The sequence below is a fragment of the Bradysia coprophila genome, unplaced genomic scaffold (genome assembly GCF_014529535.1).
Source record: "Bradysia coprophila strain Holo2 unplaced genomic scaffold, BU_Bcop_v1 contig_145, whole genome shotgun sequence".
Lineage (NCBI taxonomy): Eukaryota > Metazoa > Arthropoda > Insecta > Diptera > Sciaridae > Bradysia > Bradysia coprophila.
Window position 1 is genome coordinate 593,259 of NW_023503416.1, and position 27,942 is coordinate 621,200.

Consider the following 27,942-nt stretch of genomic DNA (forward strand, 5'->3'; position numbering starts at 1 on the left):
TTCTGTTATCATGGAAATAATTTGTTATGTGTGTGGGGTTTCAGGGATTCCATATACGGACATCTATATATACCTATATACAGCTATATTGAGCTATATACAGGGATATAGAGCTATATAATAGCATATATTTATCTGTGAAATGTTTATTTATAGTGAAATATAGTTAAATATAGCGGTATATAGCTGTTTAAATAGGAATTTATGAAATTTGTCTTCGTACGGGGCTGTCTATATTGCCTCCGGCAATTTAGTTGTATATGATAACAAGGCAAAGAGTGGATAATGTAAGTGATTTTAAAGGGAGAATAGTTTTTCAGCAGAGAAGAAAATGAAGTAAGAGAAATGAAGAGTTTCACATTAAAGGCTTTTGATACGAATAGGTGTTTCGTACGGGTCGGCGTTAGCTATGTTTTTTATTGTGGATTCGTCATCTATAATCATAGACAAATGCTTTGCCCTTACCGTCTGATTTGAATTTTACATGTTACAAACGGCATGGTGTTCTTATAAGCCCCCAGTACTTCGTACGGGGCTAATTATTCGCTTTCGTTAGTTCGATGCAACTTTCTCATCATGAATAAAACTGCATGTTCGGATTTCAATAACATGACCAGGCCATTGTTCAAACATTTCTTGCTCTGACGAAGTTACATCGCTGTTTAATAAACAGCAATTTTAGTTTAGTATTCTATTTTGAAATTGGATATACATCTCATAGTTGAAAAGGGAAAGGAATTAGGATTTTTTAATAACTGTTAAAAAAAGCGTACCGAATGCAATTTAATTCTATTTGTGAACTCGTGTAATTCTACCCTGGAAGAACAACCAGTACTTTAAATATGAAAAGATTTTTTTTTGGTGAATTATTCACTTTTGATTATGCTGAATGCTGACTGAAAATGGGTAAAAAAATGTTTACTTTCTAACGCATCGTCTCCAATGTTTAAAAAAATCATTTAAATTGTGTCGACACTTTTTTATGCTCTCACCCATCTAGCTAAAAAAACGATTTATCAATGGAAGTAAAAAAAAAGGAAACGAAAAAAGTTTGAGAAAGTAAAAAGTGTACAATGCAAATCGAAAGCGCCAACAATTCTAATAAACTTGTATTTACAAAACAAGGATGTCACAGTAAAAGGCGATAAATTAAAGACAAAATATCAATTTATCTTTCGAATGGTAAAAAAAGGGTTGCTGACTATTCCACAATAAAATTCCAACTCAATCCTCAAACGATACAACAAACAGAACCATAAATTATTACCAAAAAAAATTATTTTTATTTCATTTGCATATCAAACCCCATACAGTATCACCAAAAAGGCCTATGTTATTTATGCATGTTTTGACTTTCTACTTTTGCATTGGTTTTTCTTGAACCGTTTACACACATGCTACCAAACAAAAAATCTTTGTGTTGAAACTCTTGAATTGTAATCATCTTAATGGAACCCTATTGTGTGCACTCCGTTTATTATTTTTCTCAAGTGTTGTGCATTTTACAATTTTTTTCATCTCCTCTCTATTCATTACAATAAGATTAAATTACATGCCTGAATGGGTTCAATAATCTCACTCAGGTTAAATAGTTGCAATTTCCCTTTAAATACAAATGTTGTTCTACATTTCGAGATTTGGTACTTAAAGTGTTTTCGAGAATATTTTTTGCATGATTTATTGGCTACGATATATCTTATGCAGTGTGTACAACGACTGATATATTGGTACTCGAGAAATTTGTTATTTTAACCCGTATATGTTCGATAAATATATGGCTGATAAATGTATACAGCATAAAATACATTGTAAGATGTATATTCGAATTGAATAATTTTCCAATTTAAAAATTTCATTTTAAAAATGATTTATATTTATTCTTTGGTAATTTAGCAATAATGTCGTACCGTCGTACATCACAAATATTCAACGTTGTATTTATCGTGTCAACGAAGGCAAATTGTAATATTATTTGTACTAGTCATCGACCGACATACTAAATTTTACAACAACCACTCAGCTTAAAGAGACACATGATTAATTGAGAGTGACGCGAGCCGAGTGCATTTGGCATTTAGATAAATTACACAGCTCTTACGTATTATATATGATGCTGCATTCCGACAACAATATACAATTATCGATTAAGAAGATGAATATAGATAAATGATCTTTAAATGAATTGTTAATTCGTTGATTATATCTTACGTAGTCTGTCACACAACTCACGTACACGGATAGATGGAAGAATTTCACAACAATTGAGTATTTCCTAGTATTAGTAGTCAAATAAAATCCGAGTCTTTGAGAAAAAAAAGGAATTTTTATTGTAAAAAAAATGTATCCGATAGACTGAGCTCACATTTCGTAAAATTGTTACATAATCTTAACATAATTTTGCTGATGACGCTTGGTCATTAAACTCACACGTGGAATCACTTAAATTCGTATGGCACGGTGATCTTGGACTGAACAAAACACTACGTCCTTTGCAATTCCGTTCCACAAAAATTTTAACACAATATCCGTGGGTGTTTATTGACGAAACGACGTCATTCATATCGCGCAATGTGTAACATTTTCCTGGTGTCATATCGATAACTTCAACAGTGCCTCTGTGGTCTGGATCTCTGTAGAAGCTGATCCTTTGTGACTGCGTTAATACGATGAGAGTCAAAAATATTGCGATATTTGTGTTTGTAATCATTTTCGAGCGAAGACTTTGTTTTTATGGCAAAAATTTCGTTTTGAAGATGAAAATATTTTCCTTGAGTGAAATGCTCCAACACTACTGTGTAACTGGAGATGACCAGAGAATGTATTCACATTTATACTGTCACTATCGTTGGAAAACATATCATAGCGTATGCGTAGGAACAGCAGAAAATGTACCAAATAATTTGAAATTCACGTCTATGTTTCAACTTGGTTGGTATTGCTATGACGATAACAAGGAGAGAAGTAGAATTCGGTTCAATTCGCTTTCTTATGCATATTATTGTATACCGGCGAGATGTTTCAATTGAAATTTTATTGTGTAAAGCAGTAATTTATTTCAATCATTCTTAAGGTATACCTACTACTTATTTCAGAGCATGCAAAGACCCGTAATTTCTTCATTGCAGAATAAGCATTTCTGTTGCTGAAACAATTTAAAACTTTTTTATAAGACATTTAAAAATCTCAGACATTTAATGTGAATGGTTGGTTAATATTTCAATCTAGTCATTTGTTACTGACAACGCCGGAAAGATGAGCGATGAGCGCGTGTCTTTTTTTACGTGCTTCTGCTCGGTGAATGTAATTTTTTTTTGTTAATTTTTTTATTTACCGACCAGAAGCACGTAATAGTACATTACTTAACAATGGGGTTACGCTTCGATCGGCAAATTTCACACAAGAAGTACCATTTCCATCATTGGCACATTGCCAAGAAAGGTATTTTATTCAAAAACTTGAGTTAAAGTTTTGGATCCGTGCAGTAAAGTTAGCTCTACCTCACGTTTTTGAATCAAATATAAAACGTACCTGGTTCCAGATTTTTGTTTTGACGAGTTGAAATACCGCCCTCTCCTTCGGATCGAGCTATAATGTCCCAACTCGTCCCAAAAAATGTGTAACAACAGTCGTAATTTGTTATAAATGTAATTGATTCAATTTCAAAGATTTTATTTCAAATACTAGATGATATACTTCAAACAATTGAAGTAATAGATTACAGCTGAGGGCGTCGAAAGACGTGCTTCAAACATGAAAAGTACGGTTTTCGACGCATGTAGCATATAAAACAATTGAAGTAATAGATTGCAATGTTATAATCGTAATATGCATATCAAAAAATACACTTTAGTAGTGTTATTCGACTAGACGTTATTATTTAGTTAAATTTCTAAATTTAACAAATTCTATAACGGTAGACAATTTTCCATTTAAGTCTGCTTTAAAATAGAATTGGCGTAGCGCAATAAATACCAGTTTGAACATTATTTGTTTGAAAAGAAAAAATCTTTGCAAATTTAATCACCAAATTTAGAGCTACATTTGTGAGAGAAGGGTCTCTTAGCATTAAATGCATCGTTTAATTTTCAAATAAAATGATCAAAAATAACCTTTTGCCTTTAGTGATATAATGTAAGTTCACGAACTGAATATTAACGAAAATGATAAGTGCATTAATAACTACGCCACTCTTACATAATATGTGAACTCTCGATACATATTTTGGCGATGGTTTGTTTGGAAATAAACCGATAAAAGACAATCAGACTTACCAACTTATAGAAACGGCTAATCATCTGTTTATCAACAACGACAGTAAGAATACGTGAAGAGATCTGGCTAGCATTTTATTTTAATAGCGAAATTTTTGATAAAAATATTGAAGTAATAGATTTTGTGTCAAACTTTTTACAAATGAAATAACAGATTTAATGATTTTGTTGCGATATTCTTGTTGTTTCTAAAATGATAACATCGTCTCTAAGTACCAATGAACCACACAATCTGAAGTTAAACTGAAAGCTACACTGAAAGCTAAACCAGTTCTTTCCAAAATCCGTTACTGAGTGGCTATAATTCTCTAAAGGAAAGTATCATTCAGCTTCATTGAAACAATTACCTCCACTCAGATCTGTACACTTATTAAAACAACAAAAAATCGAGAAGAGAAATATTTTTCTTATTGTGTAACCTCAAATGACTTTGTCCATTATCGTAATTTACAAACCATAGCCGAAGTAATGTATTTATTAATGTGTTGTGTCTGACACACATTTCCACTTTCATTTTTAACGTTTGTCTACCCAGCCGGGTAGGTACAATATAAACAAAATTAATTAAACCGGTTCGATACAAAGGCAGTAATAGAAACAAAATGATGGCAAAAAACATTTCTGATTTAATAAATAAATGCAACTCTCTTTCATACACGAAAAAAGGGCTGTGGAAAATCTATAAATTATCTTCGAGAACATAGACGTGACAACTGATACCCAAAAATTTGAATTCTTTCGATTACAATTCTAATGTTGTGTCACAAATCAAGTAAACCCCTTTCTGTGTGCTTTTTCCATTCATTTTATTTATTAATCAACCCTTACCAAACGTTACTACCATACAAATGCTTCGCTTTAAAAAAAAAGTTACGTTGACACTATTTTCGCGTCATTAAAATACAAACTTATACGGCACTCTGATGTAATAGGTGACTGGTATAATGGATGAAAATGCAATGTGCAATTGCATATAACCCATATAATGTTTTCTATTCGTATTTTCATATGCAGTGCTTTGAAAAGAGGTGAACATAAATTTTATGACCTCGTCCTATTGTTGAAACTGTTGAAAGGTCTAAGTCATATGGATAGCTCTCGAGAAATTTTTACAATTTTTTGATTCCAAATGGAAATGAATGTTATGTGGAATGGAATATGTACCGTATGACGTAACACATTCGTATATCATACGGGTCGGTCCCAACAAAAAACGAAGAAGAAATAATCGAAACTCATAAAATTCGAAATTTTATTACGTTTGCAATGTAACACAATGAACAGAATTTCTACGATTCGAAATCACCCCTGATATGGGCTGATTCATTGAGCATTGATTTCTATACTTTCAAAAACAGTGAAGTACGTACAATGCTTTTGCAATAAAAACTGCATTTAATGGTCATACCAGACGGAATAGCAAAATAAGGGAATATTAGGAATATTTCATTACAGAAGGGTTGGATGTACAACTGAGTTTTCGTTGATCTAGCGAGATGATGCATTGAGCATTGACTGAGTCGATTGAAGATATATACAAAAAATGCATCGATTCATGCATTAGCTACATTAGACATAAGATCACGTTGGCATTCACATTCATTCGAAAATGTGTTCTATGTTCACAGCTGGTGGTAAATTCATTCCACATCCTTTTGATGAGCATTTTAACAGAATGTTAATTATACGTGAAGAATGTAAAAATCTGAGTCACTCACAACCTCCCCTTCAATAATTCGGTTGAAGTACATCTGCCTTTAAATCATGTTTTCCTTAACACGGCGGATAACATGTAATGGAATAAAAACTAAAATTAAAATTGGAAATTAAACATAACATGCAATGGCTAATGAAATTAGTTCCGCATTTTCTGAATCCAACTTAAAAATCCAGTTGGCAATTAAGACCAAATTCACTCAACACACATGCAAAAATGATCAATCATTGAAAAAAAATCCCATCGGTCAAAATATGACAATTCAGACCTCCATTATTCAATTAATAGACTTATTTTCTATTGTACATTTTCTCCTAAACGTCTTCAAAGGGGTTACACTTTTGATCGCACGAAGGGTAGTTCAAAGTAAACAACAATGGTCATAATTGCGCTTACGTTAAAAGTTTGATTAAAAACATTTTCTGAATCAAATTTGATATGTGAAATATAATGTGTCCACAAACTGTCAGGTAATCGTAACATATATACATAACATGTGGTGTAATTAATACACACTAAGGGAAGTGAATCAGTTTCGGGAAACAAAATGATTCGAAGAAGTTGAAGGAAAAAAAAACCGTTGGGAAATGATCTTAATCTTTTTTCAGTTAAGACGATGGGAATCTTTGCATTTTTGTTATTTTTTTCATTAAAATTTTGAAACAATAGACTTGACTGAGCAATTTTTATCGTTGAATTTTTGGTTTCCGATATGGTCAATGAGCAGAGTGTGAATTTTTTATTCCGTCGTATGTACGTACCCATCATTTTTTTTATAGGATACATGGATACAATAACATGTTCGTCGAGTTAAATTAGTTGCTTTACAGGAAATTGAAATTTACGTGAGAAGAAAACGTTATGAGTTTTAAACGTTAAAAAAAGGATACCTTCATTCCTTGTTGTTTGCTGTTAGAAAACTTTATGGAGATTCATGAGTTACGATGTGCGAATTACAATTAAATTATTCTAAAACTGAATCTTTCATTAGAAAACATTTTTATGATCTTTACCATATTGACTACAATTACATTATAGGAAGATATTTAAGCTAGACACGAAAATATTATATTTTCATACAGATACCATCTATGCTAGATAGACTTTAAATACGTACGTTGAATATTTATCATCGGACATTCCGTGTGGTTTTTCAATCCCAATAATTGTGATCATAAAATTTTTGATCTGTCTGGTAACTTCGTGTGAATGCGTACGAAATATGGCTGTTTGTTTGTTTATTATTAGCCATACATGATACAAGATCTTGCAACCATTATTGTGATCCGTATTTTTGTTGCGCGATCAAAACAATGCGTGAACGTAAACAATGAGTACAACGAGACTTGTGGTAAATAGGAATATCGAGTTAAGTTTTTTGTTTTGTTTTCGTTTCAACTAAAATACGATATTTTGAAGAAAAAAAAATTGAAAACAACAATCATGAAAGTTCAAACATAATGGAGGTTCAAATCCATCATGCACGAATCCAATCGTTACAACGAGCACAATTGGTAATGGACTGGACATTGTAGTCTCTGCGAACCAGTTAACGAAAACAAAATTATTTGTAGCTGTTACATTGTATTACTTTGTGAAAATTCATTTGAAGCGTTCGTGCCAGGTAGAATCCAATTTAAACGTTTTCGTCGACGATCCGACATTTCGCTTAAAAATTTAGTAAACCGCCAAACGTGTTACGATACAATTAATAAATCTTTTGCTACTTTTGTTCAATGCATTGTCAGAGCATAAAATCTGTTACTTTATTTGTTTCAACCTTTACTGTATAATACCACATTAATCTCAGGTCATATATGATTCTTGTCGATGCAGTTGATAGCAGATGATTAGCCATTTGTGATAGGTTATCGTAGGGTTATTGGAGATATGTAGGTCGTCGGACTATATGAAAAAGATTAGACGGTTCATAGTTCATATTATACAATTAAGAGTTCAGTTTTATAGATTGTAGATTTCGAGGTTCAATTTATTTATTTTTTAAGCAAACCACAGACAGACTCAGGAGATTCGATTTTCGTCTGTTAATATTCCTTATAATTCCCTTCAACTTTGTTCGTTCATTCGTTAAAAAAAATTGTGAATTCATTCCTGATCGTTGCAATAAATGACAAACTAATCCCGTCCCGAACTTTACGCTTATCAAAGAGTATAAAAGAAATTCGATAATAAACTCATCAAATTGTGTAACTTATTGCAACTTCTAAGAATGGTTCCATTTCGGATTATATAATAGCAACAAAGCGTTTGCAGTGAAAACATCCCTTTACTTTTCAATTTAATTGTTTTCCATTAACATAAATAAAACGGTTCATCCGTACAGTGTGTCTTTTATCACTAGGTATTATTGCAGGGAATTTCATTAAAAATTCATCCACCGATTTCGTCTGCATTTTTTTTTCGAATTTACATGATTTTTATGAACTGTGAAAAATACTGTTAACGTGATTATAAAATATTCGGTATACGTTTAGCTTCGTAACCGATCCTTGTTTAATAAGATTAAATTTGTGATACAACGGCATCGAAAATGATATGAATAATTTTTGAGTTTTGTTGCAACATTTTTATTCGCTTTAAAAGGCCTTAATGTGTGACCGATTATCTAAATTCTTATTTTTCATTTGTTGTTGTTTACCCATTTGAATTTTATGAACAATGGCAAAAAATACGTTTTTTGTATTTATTTTTATGATAAACGTCGATCGTAAATTGACGAACAAAAAATTCTAACTTTATTGGATATGCTCTGAGCACACACATTATAACACTGCATGTCGTAAAAATGCATCTTGAATTGAAAGGAATCAGTCATAAAATACGGCTACGTAATGCATTAATGCCGTTTTATGTTCGTTTTTCGTAGTTTTTCTAATATTTTTTGGCTAAAAATTTTTATTACCATTTCCACCATATACACACATCTCTCCAAGTTCTTCAATCATTTCATGAATTAACCAGACCAGATGGCAATATCCGAAAATGCAGGAAAAAAAACTTTTTTCTTTATTTTTTTGTAGAATTTATTACCATGCGTTCAATATTTGATTTGTGTCACTTATAATATACCCAGTCAGTTAATACATACCATATTGATTTGCAACCAATTTTTTTCCTCGTTGTTTTGTTATGAGTGAATCCTCAAAATCTCTATTGTGATCAAATGAACTAAACAGTAATAGTCCTTATGTGAGTAAAATTGTTTGATGTTTACTGCCGAAAATAAAAGTCGTAAATCGATGTTCCACTTATATTATTTAAGGGACAATGGACGTTGGTCAATACAAAAGATTTTTTTGTTGCTTCATTTCATCAATAAAAGTTTACCATTTATAGGGACAAGACACTCACTCTCTTATTACAAGAAAATACCTATTTACATTGACTACCGTCCTCCTACTTGCAACGTATCGACAATATAATCGAATTACATCAATCACATATTTGTCATTCGATCTTAATCGATGAAGTAGATCAGGTATAGAGAGAAATATTTATTTAAAAAAAACAGGATGAAGAATTCAAGCCAGTTATTAAAAGAGATAAGTTTATTAGTACGAGACGAAAAGTTAAATTACTCGATTAATTGGTTTTTATAAGGAAAAAATCAATTAAAATTTGCATTCAGGTCATGTGTAATGAATTAATGACTTAAACGGAGAAATAGTGGAATTTCAAGAAGACTTGTATTGAGAATGATTGTGATTAACGTTGCGCGCAATTAGACATTTAGATTCGTGACAAAATTTCCAAACTTTAGATGTCTCTGTTGCATAAATCGTTACGTAAATCTCGATGTAAAGTAGTTTATTAGGTTCACCATGTGCGGCCTCGTGTTATAATTACACACCTAAAGCCTAAAAAATTACTTTGCACTTGATGTCATAAATAACATTATGAGAATCAGTCTTCCACTTTACAGCATTTGATGATTTTACTTATTTAAACAGAGAGCAGTGAGGTGCTAAGAGAAGCTCGAGTTGAAGGGAAAAAGGTTAAAACCTTCATTTGACTACTTTATTAAAGCAAATAGCTCAACTTAACCTAAATTGGTCTGACGACCAGAACATAAATACCGTTATGAATTCTCATAGAGATATTTATTAAAGAGAAAAGAAACATATCTACGCCTCAACTCACGACGACTTCTTTTATCACTTTTATCAATTCATTGATCTGCTACTTCATTTGTTTAGAATATCGCAAATGATCTATAAAAATTCTCAACATGCATTTTCAAGATTTATTAAGAGGGATTCTTTTGAAAGTGGACCAGGCTCCGTCGGAGCTATTTTTTTTGCGACGGTTTGTTCATATGCCCAGATAGTACTTGGCCCCAATAGTCCAAAATCGCAGTCGTTTAATTTTCATGTTTGCGTCTTGGCTGGTGGTGAAGGTGTAAAGGTCGAATAAATGGTGTTTTTTATACGTGATTTACTAGCGCTACAGACGATCGACACACATGTGTGGCGGCTCGTTGGATAGGTACTGTCCAGGAGACCTGAGGCAAAGAGAAATATCAAATGTGTACTCAAGCACTATTCGAAAATAACAAAAAGGATGTATCAGTCAAATGCCGTAAATTTTGATGAACTTCAAAAGGTGATATCCCGCACCTGGCGAATGTTTATGGTTAGATCATTGGATGCAGACATCAAAAACAGCATAATTCGTGTGTTTTTTGTCTAAAATCAATATTTTGTTTTCGAGTGAAGGAGGACATTCACTTTATACCCAAAAAAGTATCCTGAAACCTGTCACTTCTATGGCAATTTGGGTATTATTGTAAAGCTATGCAAAGCCTTTATCAGGGCAACCACTGATGTGAACAACAACAGTCACCAGGTTCAAAATATCACCTCCTAAAGCTCATCAAAATTTCCGGCCTTTGACTGATACATCCTTTTTGATATTTTCGAATAGTGCTTGAGTACACATTTGATATTTCTCTTTGCCCCAGGTCTCCTGGACAGTACCTATCCAACGAGCCGCCACATATATGTGTCCATCGTCTGTAGCGGTAGTAAATCACGTATAAAAAACACCCTTTTTTCGACCTTTACACCTTCACCACCAGCCAAGACGCAAACATGAAAATTAAACGACTGAGGTTTCGGACTATTAGGGCCAAGTGCTATCTGGGCATATGAACCGTCGCAAAAAAATAGCTCCGACGGAGCCTGGTCCACTTTCAAAAAAATCCCTCTAAATATTATTTAAGAGAATAATAGTCAGAGCTATTCATCTCATCAATAACAGATTTTAAGCTCTTTCTAAAAATTGAAATCTTTCTTAATACATCATTTTCGAATAGAGGTTTCTTAACCTGTCACAGACGGAAAGCATATTACCAGTTTTATTATCTGGCCTATTACTTCATTTGATCGAAGATTTTCAGAGATTGATCTCAGAAATATTCTACTTCATTTGTTTTGAACATGCTTTTAGCTATATAAGACCTCTTTAGTCAGAGCTTGTCGTTTATTATCTATTATCTATTCTTCCTTTTCCCAATAATTGAATGATGCACAAATTAATAAACTTACGAACCAAAAAAAAATCTCATTTATTTTTATAAGCATCAGCATCACTAATTTCAAATTCTCAGTAAAAAAAAAGTCACCCGACCATAACCAATAACCACTTTCGACAAGAAATATTTGATTAGAAAATGAAATTTTCGTTTACTACACAGGATCCTAGTATTTCTTTTCTTATATTTCGCAAGTCGAATACATAAAAAGTTGAAATATTTGTAACACATAAACAATTTTTTTTTTGTACGCAACTTGTTGTTTTGCCTAAACTCTATATCTGAAATGACCATGAAAACGGAAAAAAAATATTTAAAAGATAATTTATATGTAAATGAAGTACCAATACCTATGATGTGATATTAAGAAAGAAAAAAAATATTGGACATTCATTTTAAGTATTCCAAACCGAAACACTCGCATAATAATAATGATATTCTCTATGCCAACACCCATACAAACGAAGCCTACATATCATTTCAAAACAACGTGTTTGTGCTTGAAATGATCATGTTGTTTATTTTGCTAAAGATATTTTTCGCGTCTTAACTCTTTTCCCGCCAAAATGACTGTTTGTAAACGACGAATCACAACGTTGAAACTACGCGATAAGTGGTGAGTGGTGATACATGTATGTCATACTTAACTTATAATATTATGTGGTATAATATCTTGTCGGTATATTTTATTACATACAGTTGTATTAAATACCGCGCGACATTAGCAACGAGCAAGTGGTTTCCATTTATGCATTAAAAATGATTGATTTTTGGTTCATTTTTTTGTTGTTTTTAAATTGGAACTAGGTTGAAGGTAATCATAAGAGAGGGACTACAATTTGGTGCATGTTTTTGAAATAAATCTTTCATTTCGATCAAACTCCCAACAAGAGTGATCAAAGTCTCACCACACTAATTTAGTGGTTTAAAGTTAATACGACGGTTACGTTGTTAGACCGAAAAATACTTTTTTAAAGTTAAATAAAGAGAAGATCATATTGCAATATCATTGAAAGGTAAAATTTTTGTAAAAATTAAAAAAAACAAGGTAGCTTCACCATTCTACTTACAAATTTATGGCAATAACCTCTTATCCTGAGTCATCTTCCTTTGCTATTAAGAAATAGAAAAGTTATTAAAATGTGATCTTCTGATCTGTCATCAAAGTTTGCATTTCCATTTTACTAGTCTCGTTACGTATTTAAATGTTTTTTGAACCAGTCTACCCTTTCCCACAAGAAAATGTTTCTTGTAGTCAGAGATTTTGAAATAAACCCGTTACGTCATATTAAATTCGCGAAATATTTTATTACTGTAAAAATGATGCAGTCACACACCATGCTATGTCGTGCATGAGTTGTTTTGTTATACCAAGAAAATCTTAAAATTCACTTTTATATAAAACTTCTAACTAGAACGATGCATCGAACTATGATGTCATCGAGCATCAGCTTACATTCTTTATTACTTACTGCTGATGAAGATGACTTTTCAAATAATGGTGACCTTAGGAACATAGAATATCATTGCCGAATCTGAACGTGGTATGAAATCTGTGTTTTGACCTTAGTTGTAATACATACAAGCATAGTACAATTTCGCTAAATTATTCGCTATTTAATACGACAGTTAGGCAGCATTTTTTCTCGGCAAGGAAGAAACTTTCCTACGTAATAATAAACGGCTAATCAACATCTGTTAACGAAAGCAGTAACATTAATAAGCGATGACCTCCGATTTATGTTGTCTTTATATTGTAAAATGTAAATGTTAAATCTAATGAAGTAAAAGATTGAACCTAGCCGTGTTCGGCTATAAGTTCAAATGAAAATCTGTGATAAATTATATGACGAAGCTGCAAGGCCAGAAAATTTAACCACTGAAGATACCATCTAATGTGATGTGGAAAACAACAGAATCCAATAAAAGTTATAATGATCAAATCGCGATACGCTTGCTGGTATGTAAATGGGTCAGTTGTGGATGATACCAAAAAATTAACTGACAACAATTTTGAACATTTTTTTTTTATTTAAATGAATCTACTGTTTGAAAAGTAGCCATCTGCTATTCATCTTCAATGAAAAGTATGCCATATCCCAAAAACGTATAGCACAATTGAGCAAGGTACATCGACCCCATCAAAAACTTTCAGCTGCACATATAGTTTATTTCGAACATAATTCTATTTATCATATATGTATGTTAGACCCTTCTGCCAGGTTTGCCGCAATAGAACAAAAAAAAGGTCCGTAACGAATCACCCGCAATTCAGAATACAAATAATCTTTTTTAAATGGTGAATGACCATCGATCTTTATGAAATGAAACACGTTGTAAATTTTCGGTAGAACAAAATGTGTTAACATTGTCGGAATCATGGAAACTGTGCCAATAAATTTATGATGGTCCTGTCTATTCAACTTCAATTTGTTTCGATGAATTTATCAAATTTTTAAACAGAAATCAATGACGCTGAATCTTAGACAACAATTGAAAGTGAAGACTTATTAGGCACGGTGTTAGTATATTTGCTGGAATCGTTGGTAAACCGTTATTCTGATTAGAGATTATTAATAGAAATTGTAATTCAAACTCGTAACGTACTTAACAAAATGCAAGCGTTGCTAATACGGTCAGTTTGTTGATTTGTATGAAGTGGACATGGACTGGACAGCATAATGCTAAGTCATAATTGTATTGAATAACAAAAGAAATTATTGAAATCAACAATATGGGATCATTTGTTACTGTCCATTTAAGTCTTCGTGATTCTGGGAACTTATTATATAGTGAACGGTATTAATTCTACCCCGAAGGAAAATGGCCAATATAAATTCAAGTACCGGTAGCGGTACTACACCCTCAACAAGCTGAACAACTGATCTTACTACTTCGTTGAGCACAATTTAAGAACAATTGACTGCAGTAGCTCATTTGGAGATTGTGCAATTATTCAATGAAAAATTTAATGGAAACTATCACGCGAAGAATAATCTGCCAGGCGCAATATAAAAATCTGTATAGTTTTCCACTCCTCAATCATTATTACCAGTCACAAAAAAGTCACTTTGATTTAACCCAGAGAATGCAACAAATAACATCAACTCATGATTTATCTACTTATATATGCTCAACCGGAGTAACAAATTAAAATCCGTTTTAATACGATGTTAAATTGAAAACAAAAATAAAATAACTAAAAGACCGGTTCGCCAAATAATAAATAACCTTCGATTGTTGAGATGACTCAAACCACTTCTGTTCTGTGCATTTTTATTTGGCTGATCGGTACCACAACTCTTTTTTTTGCAATTCTTTTTATTTAGAAGATATCGCAAACAAACGGAAAATAAAAAGAGCTAAAACGAAACCACGCTAATGACGTCACACTTTAAATGTCCACTCCGAAACACGTTAAAACATGTTTGCGTTTTTCGCTCATATCAAGCCCCGAAATACATCAGCGATTTGCAATGTATTATTATATACAGCAACGCTTTCGTTGTCTCTTCTTATATAATCAATATAAAACGGGTACAGATCATTTAGGTCTGAGCATTAAATGTTTCTGCATTAGGAACAATTTTTTAAAAAGAATGAGATCATCTACAGGTCAATGTCGATATATTGCAACATGAAAAAGAAAATTTCTACGAAAATTTTCCAAGAATTTTTCTCCATTTGCTCCTTACAAATCTAAAATTCAGTAGTCAAGGAATTTGAATTGAATTTGTCGACAACTGAAATACATTTATTGCTTACAGACACCCATTTTAATTATACCGACGATATTGATTTGAAGCCAGCCTAAAGAACTCCTCCTATCAGGTAGAAAAAAAAAAATACAACGCGGACTTCAACCACGCGGTTTCTGATTTCGGAACGGGTACTCATAAAAAAGAATACGAAAAAAGACTTGCACACACATGCATCCAAACGAAAATTTGCAAAACAAGTTTTTCTGTTTGCATATTTATTTTGATATAAATTTTGTTTGCGTTATAAATGATCGTATCAATAATGCATCACTGTATGTTGATTTATTTCGATTGTATAAATAATTTAATTGCAATATGATGAGGCACTTTAAAGCGAGATCGATTCTTAAGAAAGTTAAATTTGTAATTTTTTTACGGATAAAAACTGATACAACTCTTGTAACAACACAGGTATGGGCGAATGGCGCATCTTCTGCATTTTAAGATACGGAAATATTTCTTTATTTTTTTTTAGTTGTCGACAGTATTTGCAAAAATTAAAGAACATCTCCCGTTAAATGTATTCTTATAAAGTCAAATGTATGTTAAAACAAATGAAGTAAAAGATTATGTAGAAAACACAAGGCGCTTGTCTTTTCTAAACGATTCAGATCGTATCAATGGTATAACTAGATTTACCTTATTTATTTTATCAAAGACCCACACTGCACGACAAGACATAATCTCGTGACCTACGTGCCACATTTAAGTAATCACCCTAATCTGATGACGCCAATATTTTTAGGACGTGGTACTTAACAAAAACGGAAAAATCCACCCATTTGCTTTAAGTTGAACTTTTGTCCTATGTGTAAAGTTCAACTTATGTTGAGCCTTTAAAATAGACAACATTGGATGCGAAAGTAATTCATTAATTGAAGAAAAATGTTTGATAATCGCGAACTCACTCGTCCTCAACTCGGGTGAACAAATCTAACACTTCCACAACATCCAATGTAATCTATATTAGTATACAGTGTAGTCTTCTAACAACAGGTACATCGAGTACAACTTTACCAGACTTTCTATTTAAATGCTTACGATATTAACCTTATAACAAATTATAGGCATGGTCCCTTTACCTAATAATATCTCAGAAATATACTATTCCCTTCATCCGATCAAATAGACTATAATATTATAATATTGCGTAATTTCTGAAGTTCTGAAATAAGAAACCAAACAATTTTTTTTTTTTTTTTCAACAATCAGTCTCTCATACATCTATGTTCATTCACATGAAACCGAAATAAATTGCTCTTTTTTCATCCCCAACTTTTATATGACAAGGTGGATTAAAAATGTTTGAATAACTCAAAAAAAACGAAGAGATTTTTTTTTCTCTAGCCAGACACGATTCTGACAATAAAAATAAGAAAATTATTTTTTAATGTTAAAACCTTTTCACAATTTTTGTATTATTATACTTACGTTAAGATGTGGAAGACCATCTTCGAACTTCTTTTTTTTATAGTTTTATTTTCGTAATGTTAAAATCCTTTTATTGTCCAAATCAAACCGGTTTTTTAATCGAAATTATATGTATTCGTTTTATAGCTGGAGGTATAAATGATAAACTAAACAGGTAAGGTATAAAATGAAGCATGATATTTTGCTTTTATTTTATTTTTTTCAAAAGATTTAAATTTTTAAAGGATTAAATGTTTTGTTTGAATGGTTGATTTGATAAAGTTTATGTTTGCATCAGGTGGAATAGTGGTATAAGAAAAATCGAGTGAAAAAAGAAGAGTTTTTAATAGGATTGCTTATTTGATATTTTTACGCTTGGTCAACCAGAAACGAGAATTAAAGATTAATGTTACAATAACACCTCTGCAAAACAGGATAAATTGAATGTATCGAAACCTGCATATCATTATTCACTTTTGTGGTGTATATACGTTGTTGAAGAAAAACCTTCGTTGAATATATACTTTCCACTTTAATCAGATTAAGCCTTTTCCGAACGGTGAGCGTATAATTATTGATTATTAATCAAATCAGTATAATCGTTAAATCTGCTACTTCGGTCGCCTAAACTATTTTTTGACAACTGTAATTCATTTTGCTTTATAAGAGCCAGTACTATTTTTGTCTTTTTTGTCGATATAACATACGACTAGCCAATAAAAATTTTCTATTTGAAAAAACTTTTAATTTAATTAAAATGTCGTCACTTTCTTTTATACACTTCAATTTATGGATATTTATATTCTTGGGAACAACATTTCGTACGTTAAAATCTACCTATATACTACACGTAACATCCTCTTGCAATAAAATCGGAAACACCTCATAAACTAATGGCTCGATCACTTAGAAATTATTGCATTTGATTGCAGCAATGCGGTCGCATAGCATACACACATTCGATAGCATTGTATGCCAACCCATAATACTCATAAATTTGACTTCATAACAAAAACGGTTCTTCTCTGTTCAGATAAAAAAAACGTCCATCCGTGTGTTATATTAATTTTATTTGAAAAATCGTCAATAAGTTATTGACATTGACGTGTTTATGTCTTTCAACATAAAATTTTACCCTTCATTTGCAATTTTGAATTGAATATGTTGCAAAAAAGTAGATCGGTTTTTTTATTCTATACAAGAAAAAGCATATCCAAAATGATGTTACAAAGGAGGGAATTGATAAAGATTTGATTTTTTTTCCTTCGTAAAACCCATTTCCAACAATTTATTATCTTTCCCGTTTCCTTTGTTCTGGATTTATTTTAAAAAAATTTAGTGTCGAGGATGCAATTTCAGAATAGTCATCGTCTCTTGTTACTATTTTATGTCTACCTATACCTATACGAATTTTACATCCTAACCGGTTAGACTGAGTTTTTGAAAAACGAAATTTTTGTGTGTTTTTCCCTTTTTTCTGCATCAAAATAGCAATTTCACAAAACAAATAACGTGTCGATTTTCAAAACAAATCAAATATTTCTGGATAAATACGGAAACATGATAATGTTTGTTGTCGTCGAGGGTTGAATATTGTAAAAATACACTCGATGCCATATGGCAACAACACATCAAGCACTTCAAAGACACGTGTCCAAAACTTTTATTTTTATTTTTAGGGACATTTCTTTTTGCTGTGGTCATATACATTTTAAATATCGGTACTATATGATCCTCTATGACCGGTACAACTAATGGTGAGGAAAACATTTTTCATTGGGCACTGATTTGTATTTCTTTTTATCTACAATGTCAAAGTCAAATTACAGACCTTGATAAAGGATGAATAACCCACGATGCAAACCACTAACAAACTACAAGAGCATCATTGTGTTATTATCATTTTAATCTCTAATTTCACCATTTTGTTGCCTTTGAAGTGGAGTGGTTGGTAGACAAAGGCACTGGACTGAGTGGACTTGTGAACCGCAATCGAAACGTTACTGTATGAAAGAATCTCGCTCGTCGTACTGTGTGACTCATTAAATATAAGAATGTCTTATCCATAATGTCGAGCATTCATAAAAGTCTTTGAATGTACTCAAAGATTTCGATGTCTTAGAATTTGTCTTAGATTTTTCTGACAAAGAATGATAGGAAATACTTACATTGGTTGTTAATTTAGGTGCTTGATACGATACATACTTTCTTAAATCATTAGTTTATTTCGTGCATTTTGCTATAAATAGGGAAATTTTGTCATTTTTGGAATTAGGAGCGAAATCTTTTCATAATAGGGCAGTTACAACTAGAACATTTCAAAAATTAATCGATCTACAATAAATTATTCACTGGTTTTCGGATGTGTTTAAAGACATAGTTGTCCGGAACCAACCCTTATGTCTCACTATAAACATTTAAAAAAAAATCGTTACAAAAACATAATTACTACATTTTCAAAAAAGTTCTCATTCTCATCATGGTAGGTTGAACATTCCCGCACTTTGTTTCTTTTTATATTACACATTTTAAAGGTCCGATCACACAGTGTGAAATTGGCTATGATAAAATAAATATTGCACTTGTTTGTTAGATGTGTGTAACACGCCCTCATACCACATTGGTTTTTATTGTCCGGATGTAAACGGTTTTCTAATCGATTAACATTTGAGGTACTTCTCCTTTTTTATCCTTTATGTGTTCAAAGTGTTTGTGGGAACCGTTTGAATCACAGATTCAATACAAGCAACATACCAACGTTGTGGAATAATATGTTAGTTCAGCTGGAGAAGTCTTTTAAATCCTGATAAAAGCGACCAGTCATCTGCTTTCGACAGCGACAACAAGAAGAAGTAATAATTTTTAATGATCTCTAATATTGAGAGTTGAAAAAAGTACTTATTGAAGTGATAGATTTTGCATCAAACTCTCGGAGATACTTTACACAATTGAAATGACTCATTTTGTTGCGATACAGTCAAAGGCAGTCAATTTTCAGCATAAATTTGCTTCAGATGTTTTTCAGCTGATCCACACATACAATCAAAACTGGTTTTCCTTTTTCATACGGTTGAAGCTGCTACACGCACGCGCATTATAGTGGTAAAACTGTATAAAGACGTATAAACGATTGTGATTGTTTGTATGGATCAGCTGAAAAACCGCTGAAGCTAATTTATGCTGAAAATTGACTGCATTTGACTGTATGCTTCAAATAAAAGTGCTTCCTAAATACGTGAAGATATCGGACAATTTTTGTCCGGGCTGTGAAAAACCTTAAAACCCTTAATTCCGAGGGGGAAACTACTCGGGTAATTGATTACACACCTTTGACGGAATTGCCGTAGCATTTGGTAATTAATAGGAATTGAAGAAATTACAAGGAATTGACTGGATGAAAGAAAGAACTAAATCAATGCAAAAAAGAATGAACGGTTTCCAGTCTTGGCTATTCGGTTTGTAGAATGCAGTTCATTCGCTGATTGTTTCAATTTCTCGTAATTCCTTCAATTTCTTAATTGCATCCATTCCTATCAGTTCCTATCGTTTCCTTCAATTCCTTTTAATTACCGGATATTTGAATTTGAATTTGAAATAAAGAAAAATTTTAGAAAATTGTTTCGAAAAATCAGACAATGAATTGGATAGTAACAGAAAATATCGTGGAATTAATAGAAAAACGCCAAAACGGAATTAATCCGGTAATTATAAATTAATCTGGTAATTGGAGAAATTGAAAGGAATTAGAAATTGATTTGCCACCCTTTCGGCCAAAGGTTTCCCCCTAGCTAAATTCAACCCTAAAATGGGAATCTTTGAAGGGTCTTATCATTTTAAGTTACCAATCCTTCAAAGAATCACTAGAAATAGGCAACTTCACTAAAGAACCGCTAGAAATAGACGGATTTCGAAAACTCGTCTATTTTAGATTAATCTTAGTAGCTTCGAATCACTAGAAATAGACTTCGACCATATATCCATATTTCATAAATAAATTTTTAATTTTAGTAAATTTCTTGCAAATAAAGGACGAAACTAATATGTGTTTCAAAGCAATCTAAACAAGAAAATCAAAGAAAAAAATTTTGACCAAAAAACCGGTCTAAAAATCTTAGGCAAAATCATGGAATTTTTTCATGAAAAACTAATGTGGCGCCTACATTTTGTAAAATACAATTTTACTTTCTTCGGCAAAATTGTAGCAAATGATATACAGAACAATATAACCAAAAAATATTTTTTATTTTTCGGCGCAAAGTAGAGGTAATTGAGAATGATTTCGTTTCAACAAGTACGAGTAAAAATAAATTTTTATCAAAAAACACAATAGAATTGAGTGAGGAAAACCAACATATTGCATGTGTCCAAAATGAGAAGGAATGGTAGACAACTAATACTTGACTAATGAATCGAAAAAATCTGTATAAGTGATGGTATCTTGAGAAAAATGGGCTCGTGTGAAAAGTAAACTCCTTCGCTACGCTCGTATACGTTGATGTTGATAAAAAGAGAATAATATTTTGGTAATTCTATATCACCAATCAATAACATCAGTAAGTGATTTTATATGCTTCTCTTTTTACTATCAGATTTTTCAACTTTCTTCTTTATTGACCATGGAAAAGTTTGAAACTCGAAACTCCAAAATAAGTTGGAGTTTCGGCTGGTATGTAGAGAATTGGAAAATCTCGACTTTCTCGGATAATTTATGTACGGTTTGGATTTTGAAAACTTGAAATTAGTGAAATTAGTGAACTTTTAAAGGAACAGCTATTTGAAAAAATGACTCAAAACCGGAGTTCCTAAGATATTAGTTTCATTGAGAATGTCTTGGACCGCTTTTTGTCACAACAATCAATTGAATATTCAGCACTGGTCTTCAGCTGAACAAAAGTTGACCGACGCACACCTCTAGTCTTAAACGATTTGGAAAATTCGGAAAATCAAACTGCGTCAAAAAAATTTGAACCTTTACCTTTAAAATGAGCTATTACACGTATCTCTACAATTCACACAGCCCTGGCAATAATTCGACAAAGACACCACTACATTTAAACTTTGAAGGGGTGGGGAGGGGAAGGACGAGGAGGAATTTTTTGTCTCTTCTTCAGAAAATTATTTCTTCGATGTACCCAACAACCTCCAATCACTCGTTTGCCGGAACTTGCTCGGTAAACGTTCCTTTACAGAATTTCCGTTATCGACTACAATACAAACCATCTAAAACGGATTCTAATGCACCTATTTTGACAGAAGTAAGGAGTGCATTCAAGATAAATCGACAGGTTTTGAAGAATCGGCTATACCTGGTATGTACATGTACATTCATTGGCTTTACGTACTTCATCCATGGTTTGTACCAAACTGCATTGTCATAAACTTCGTCTTTGTCGCTTCAGCTTCTCAATGGTTGCAACGTTTCAAGGATGATATCTCCGTTATATTGCGGTTGTTATATTGCAACGCAACAGACTGTTACTCTTATACCTAAATTTAAAAAATTGGTAAAAAAATCTTTTACTTCATTAGATTTAACAATAACATTTCCTGAGACGACATTAGCACTCATCATCGTCACTGTCGGTTACCAGATAAAAGAGCGAACAGACTCTCTACACTCATTGTGAATGTCATTTTTCTCCAAACGCAATCATCATAATGAAACGGTCTCTTTTTTGACACTTCTTCTAACATAATTGTTATTGTTTCAATGTCGATCTAGAATTTTGGTTTGATTAAACAATAAATATGCTAGAAAACTCCTAAAGGTTTTAGTAGGACCGCAATTAAACAATTTTAAAATGGACTATGTCTATAACAGTGGTGATGGCGTCGGCCGCAGCGACGATGTTATTACATTGACAAGTAATGTTTTGCCTGTCTCAAAACTCATTTCATGCAATTTGTTTACGAGCATCATTTTGAATTAGTGTACCACAACCAATCAAGGACCGGTCATTATTCTCCCAGTTTTCGATCGTTCAGTATTATGGGACAAAGCGATCCAGAGTATTCTGAGTTCGGAACAGTATTAGCTGACGGAGGCGATCGGTTTGCTGTGTCAGCAATTTGTTTTGATAGTCAAGAAGAGCTGCTGTGGATGGGAAATGCAGGTGTACGTGTCATTGTTTGTTTTCTTTGTTTACATTACTGCAATGAATTTTGCAATTGTTCTAGGGCCATGTTACATCCTACTTTGGTTCGGGAATGGACAAATACACGTCTTTTCAAGTTCATGCAACAGAGCCAGTTTGCCAAATCCTAACGATTGACAATGGCATTTTAGCATTAACTCATACTTCGTTGCGACATCAAATTCGTCGCGGTATACCGAAATTTACACATCGATCGTCGAATATGATTGACCTGCGATGCATGTTGCTGTTGTCAAATCGTTTAATTATGGGAGGCAATCAGGATGACATAATTGATTTAGATTTGGCCACACTTACGGAAACTAAAGCTGTAATTTGAAATGTAAATTTGTAGTTCTGGGAACCAAGCTGAAAGATTTTATTTTCCTAAGGCTTCGGGGCAATCTGGATGTGCCATTTTGAGAAAACATCGCTTTTTATGTGCCGGTGATGCATACGGAAAAGTAACGTTGTACGATCCAAACTCATTGAGCATTGAGCATACGATAAGCACGCATCAGGGATTGTCTGACTTTGATGTTCAAGGAAATTATTTGATTTCTTGCGGCTATACCGAACGGCAAGGATTAGTAAACGTCGATCGGTTCTTAATGGTAAACCATTTGTCATAATGTATGCCAGCCATTTCCTATACTTCCCTGACTTCTTTCAGGTGCATGATGTGCGAATGCTGCGAGTCGTGCAACCAATTCAATGTCTAATAGAGCCCGTGATGATGAGATTCATTCCGTCGCAATACAATCGGCTGGCAGTTGTTTCAGACACCGGCCAATTGCAACTTGTGGACACAGTGGAGCTGAGTGAACCGAAAATCTGCATGTATCAGGTAATCATGTTCGGATACAAGTACAATGGACACAGCACAACAAATTTACTCGTACTAGGTGACGAACAGTAACTCATGCTCATGTTTTGACATTTCGACCACATCTCATGTGATGGCGTTTGGAGACCGAACCGGTCACATTAGCCGAATATGTGCGGTAAACGTGGAGGAACCACCGATAAACTCGTTTTCGAGAGAAACGGAATTCGCTGACGTAATTCCACCGCTACCGCCAGTTTCGATAACTGACGAAAACTTTCCATTGTCTTCTATTTCGCTTCCACATTTAGCAACTGGTGATCGTTACTTCAGCGACTTCCCGCCCGAGTTGTTAGAATATAGGTAAAATATTTACCGTGACTATGCTGGAACGTCTGTTAATATTTTTGTGTTCAGGTTCCGTCGACCGAAACCTATCGACCCGGAAATTATAGCTACAATGAAAATGAAAGGACCCATTGGCTATGCACCCAATCCGAAGACGACCAGACGGAATCAGGTACCGTACAATTTGGATCCCAATTCGAACAGTCTGAGTTCAGTGCCGGTGTCCAATTCGAAAGGAATCGAGGTTTCGACAAAACTGATTCCGAAACGATACCGCAGAGTCGAAGTGAAGTATACGAAACTTGGCGCACAAGAATTTGATTTCGATCAGCACAATCAAACTGGATTTGCTGGACTTGAAGCTACACTACCAAATGCGTACTGTAATTCCATGTTGCAGGTAAACGAAAGAGTTGATCAGCGAAAATCATTACGATAATTTTGATGAATTGCAGGTGTTGTATTTCATAAGTCCATTGAGAAAAACATTACTCGCACACTCATGTTCGAAAGAATTTTGCCTATCGTGCGAATTAGGATTTTTATTTCATATGCTGGATACATCCTCAGGTTTGTGTCGACACGCCAGGTGTAAATTGCATTTGTGAAATAATTTTACTTTTAATTTAAAGCCGACGCCCCGTGCCAGGCAAGCAATTTTCTACGTTCATTCCGAACAGTACCGGAGGCATCGGCACTGGGCCTAATTCTATCCGATTCCAGTACAAATGTTAACTTTGCCAGCTTGATTCAAAACTGGAATCGATTCATTCTGCGTCAGATACATTACGAGATTCTGGAATCGAGGAAACACAACCAACCGCTGATGAATCTGATCAATAAGCCTGGTGAGTGTTTTGTTAGCCAATTCTGTTACATTCATGGTGAAAGATGAGAATTATTTGTTTTGCATCAGTTGATGGTTTTCGTGGTTTTGTTGAAATAACTCACAAAGCGTTTGTGTTTTGTAGATCAGACACCAGAATTCTTTTACAAAGAATCTGATTTTCCGACCATAAATTTGTCGGAAATTTTAAAAAAGAGTAAAAGCGAGGAAATGTTTCAATTCATTGATGTGTATGCAGGTGGTGGGTATTGTTTAACGTTTTTTTATGTATTGCCAAAGAAAGTCCGTGCGGTGTTTCCGATTAATGTAAAAAAAAATTTGATGAACAGGAAGTCACTAAAGTTAACTGTTTCATTTATCACTTAACTATAAATCGTAGGTCATTACTAACGCTATCACTGTCTGCGTTCCTAACATCAGAATTTTATTTTTGCTCAATCGGTTGTAACCTGTTGTAAATTTTCTATTTGTTCAATAGAAAATCATTTACTTCATTTGTTAAATCATAGAATTCGGTGGGTAAAGTAAATCATTGTCCATTTTTGTCATCGTTAGCCTAATTCGTCCGGACTCTTTTTGGCAATAGTTTAGCTCAACATTAACGCTAAATGCTTAAGGTAAATTGTAATTAAACATTTTAAAGAACCAAACGAGAAGCTAGATGGCGAAGATGAAAGCAAAGATGAGGAGACTGAAATTAGCCGACTTTTCGGAACAAAGCAAAAGTGCATCCACAGATGTTTGAAGTGTAATGAAGAGGTGAGTTCGAATGCTGACACACAGCCGCAGACAGTAAATATGGTTTCTGTTATATTTAATCAGAAATCGAAGAACAACATTCTGTTGGTGTGCAACATGCTATTGCAATCGAATGGCCGCGAAAACGAAAGCGTTTCCTTTTGCCAAATTCTGAAGAACTCTTTGAGCGTCGAAAAAACAATCAAAGCGTTTTGTGATAATTGCCAAAAGTTCTCACCAACGAATCAATATGCTCGGGTAAGTAAAGAACCTTCTCTTGATGAACTATCTTGAAACTTTCACATCGATGTCATTCAAGGTTGTTGATCTACCTCAAATTCTCTCCATAAATTGCGGACTGACTCATGAAAAAGACTTGACATTCTTAAAACGACAAATGAACCGGACGTTTGCAACACCTGCGACCACTTCGGATAGTTCCAGTGCAGCTAATCCTCCAATGAAACAATGCCGATATGGTTTGAACTGTTCAAGGGTCGATTGTCATTTTACCCATCCAGATCGGTAATTATAAATTGCATTTTGCTGTGCAAGCTTCAAACAATTTTCAATTCAAACATTTCCGTAGAAAATCGCCGACTTCGTCAGCCATTCCAATTACTCCACCATCACATACAAGATCCAACACCTGGTTCCCACTTAATTTTTCAATGGAAATCGATGAGACGTCCGAACTGAAAATCGATTCGAGTAATAATTGCGAAACAATAACCACATCGCCGTCAGCTTCTGATGCCAGTGGCGATGCAACAACAGCTCAATCAGAAAATGAGGACAAAAATGACAATGATGAAACTACTGCCGCCGCTACCACTAAAACCGTTTTAAAACAGAAAGATTACAAACTATCAGCGGTTGTATGCGAAATCAACGACTCGAATCAGAATCAGAAGCATCTCGTTGCGCTGGCTTACGTTGGAAGTAGTTACCACCAAATGAAGCTTGGTGATACTACTAACAGACCGGGACAATGGTACATTTTCAATGATTTCAGCATCGCACCCGTTTCCGTACAGGAAGCAGTTTGGTTTACATTAGACTGGAAACAGCCCTGTGTGTTGTTTTACAGTTGTTGTGATGTTGCCGACACCGAAGTCGCCTTGGATCAGTACATGAATCCGTTTGTTCATGTAAGTAAAATTTAGCACTTGTGGGAATCAGCCGCTTTATTCAAGTATTTTCGGCTGTAGGACGTTTTCAGTCAACAAATCTGCAAGAACAAACGCTATGATATGAAATTTAAGCCACTTTCGACGGCTGAAATGCCAGCTAGAGGAGACTTGGTAGCTATGGATGCTGAGTTCGTCACTTTAAATCCAGAAGAAAATGAAATTCGTGATGGGAAAACGGCAACAATTAAACCGTCCCATATGAGCGTGGCACGCATAACATGCATAAGAGGGTACTACCTGCTACATACTGCCAGAGGCATATCACTCATAAAATTCATTTAAATTAACAGCCAAGGTTCTGACGAAGGTGTACCTTTCATCGATGATTACATTTCAACGCAAGAGCAGGTCGTTGACTATTTAACGAAATTTTCTGGCATTAAGCCTGGAGACTTGGATGCGAATTTCAGTAACAAACATTTGACCACGTTAAAAAATTCGTATCAGAAATTGAGATTTTTGGCCGATTCTGGTGTAATTTTTGTGGGACATGGACTGAGCAATGACTTCCGGTAATTGCTATTTGAAATGGGATTTTTCCACTTTTTCTTACAAATTTCTATTCTTTTAGGGTGATCAATATGATTGTTCCACCCGAACAAATTATCGACACGGTTCATCTCTTTCATTTGCCTCATCAACGTATGATTTCATTAAGATTCCTCGCCTGGCACTTTTTACACACGAAAATTCAATCCGAAACTCATGATTCCATCGAAGATGCCCGAACTGCACTGCAACTGTACAAGCATTACTTGGAAATTGAGAAACAAGGCCGTTTGAATGCAGAAATTGCAGTTCTATACGAAAAGGGCAAGCAATTGTCGTGGAAAGTGCCACAAGACTAATTTCATTTAAGCATCGAAAAAAAAAAGTTAGTTTTGTAAGCCGAGTCATTGATTTCGTGTTTCTTTCTTAGTTTAAAATGAAAGTTTAGAATTTATGAGAAGAATATTTGCCAGCTCATTGATTTTTACTTGAAGATTTTTTTCTTCTAATAAATCTATTTGGATTCAAAGAAAATGGCATTTCTTATTCGGCCAATTCGGTTGTTGACCTATCGAAAAATGCAAGCGTAATATACTCTGACAAACAGCAAATACTCGCAGCGTGCAATCTGTGATGACATAAAAACTCCACAAC

General features: G+C 33.6%; 1 protein-coding gene across 2 annotated transcripts; it reads left to right on the plus strand.

Moving 5' to 3' along the window:
• Nucleotides 1-22,388: 22,388 nt before the first annotated feature.
• Nucleotides 22,389-27,817, plus strand: LOC119074258 (PAN2-PAN3 deadenylation complex catalytic subunit PAN2). 2 transcript variants are annotated; one of them, XM_037180280.1, is made up of 17 exons: nucleotides 22,389-22,578; nucleotides 22,644-22,828; nucleotides 22,891-23,178; nucleotides 23,240-23,461; nucleotides 23,521-23,694; nucleotides 23,753-24,036; nucleotides 24,091-24,421; nucleotides 24,477-24,591; nucleotides 24,654-24,869; nucleotides 24,993-25,109; nucleotides 25,512-25,627; nucleotides 25,691-25,864; nucleotides 25,926-26,131; nucleotides 26,196-26,757; nucleotides 26,818-27,029; nucleotides 27,090-27,311; nucleotides 27,371-27,817. In XM_037180280.1, the coding sequence occupies exons 1-17, from the start codon at nucleotides 22,515-22,517 to the stop codon at nucleotides 27,645-27,647; spliced, it is 3,765 nt and encodes a 1,254-aa protein (XP_037036175.1). In that variant the 5' UTR covers nucleotides 22,389-22,514; the 3' UTR covers nucleotides 27,648-27,817. The 2 variants fall into 2 exon arrangements, with proteins under 2 accessions (XP_037036175.1, XP_037036176.1); XM_037180281.1 differs by lacking the exon at nucleotides 24,993-25,109 and having other exon boundaries at nucleotides 22,390-22,578.
• The last annotated feature ends 125 nt before the right edge of the window (nucleotides 27,818-27,942 follow it).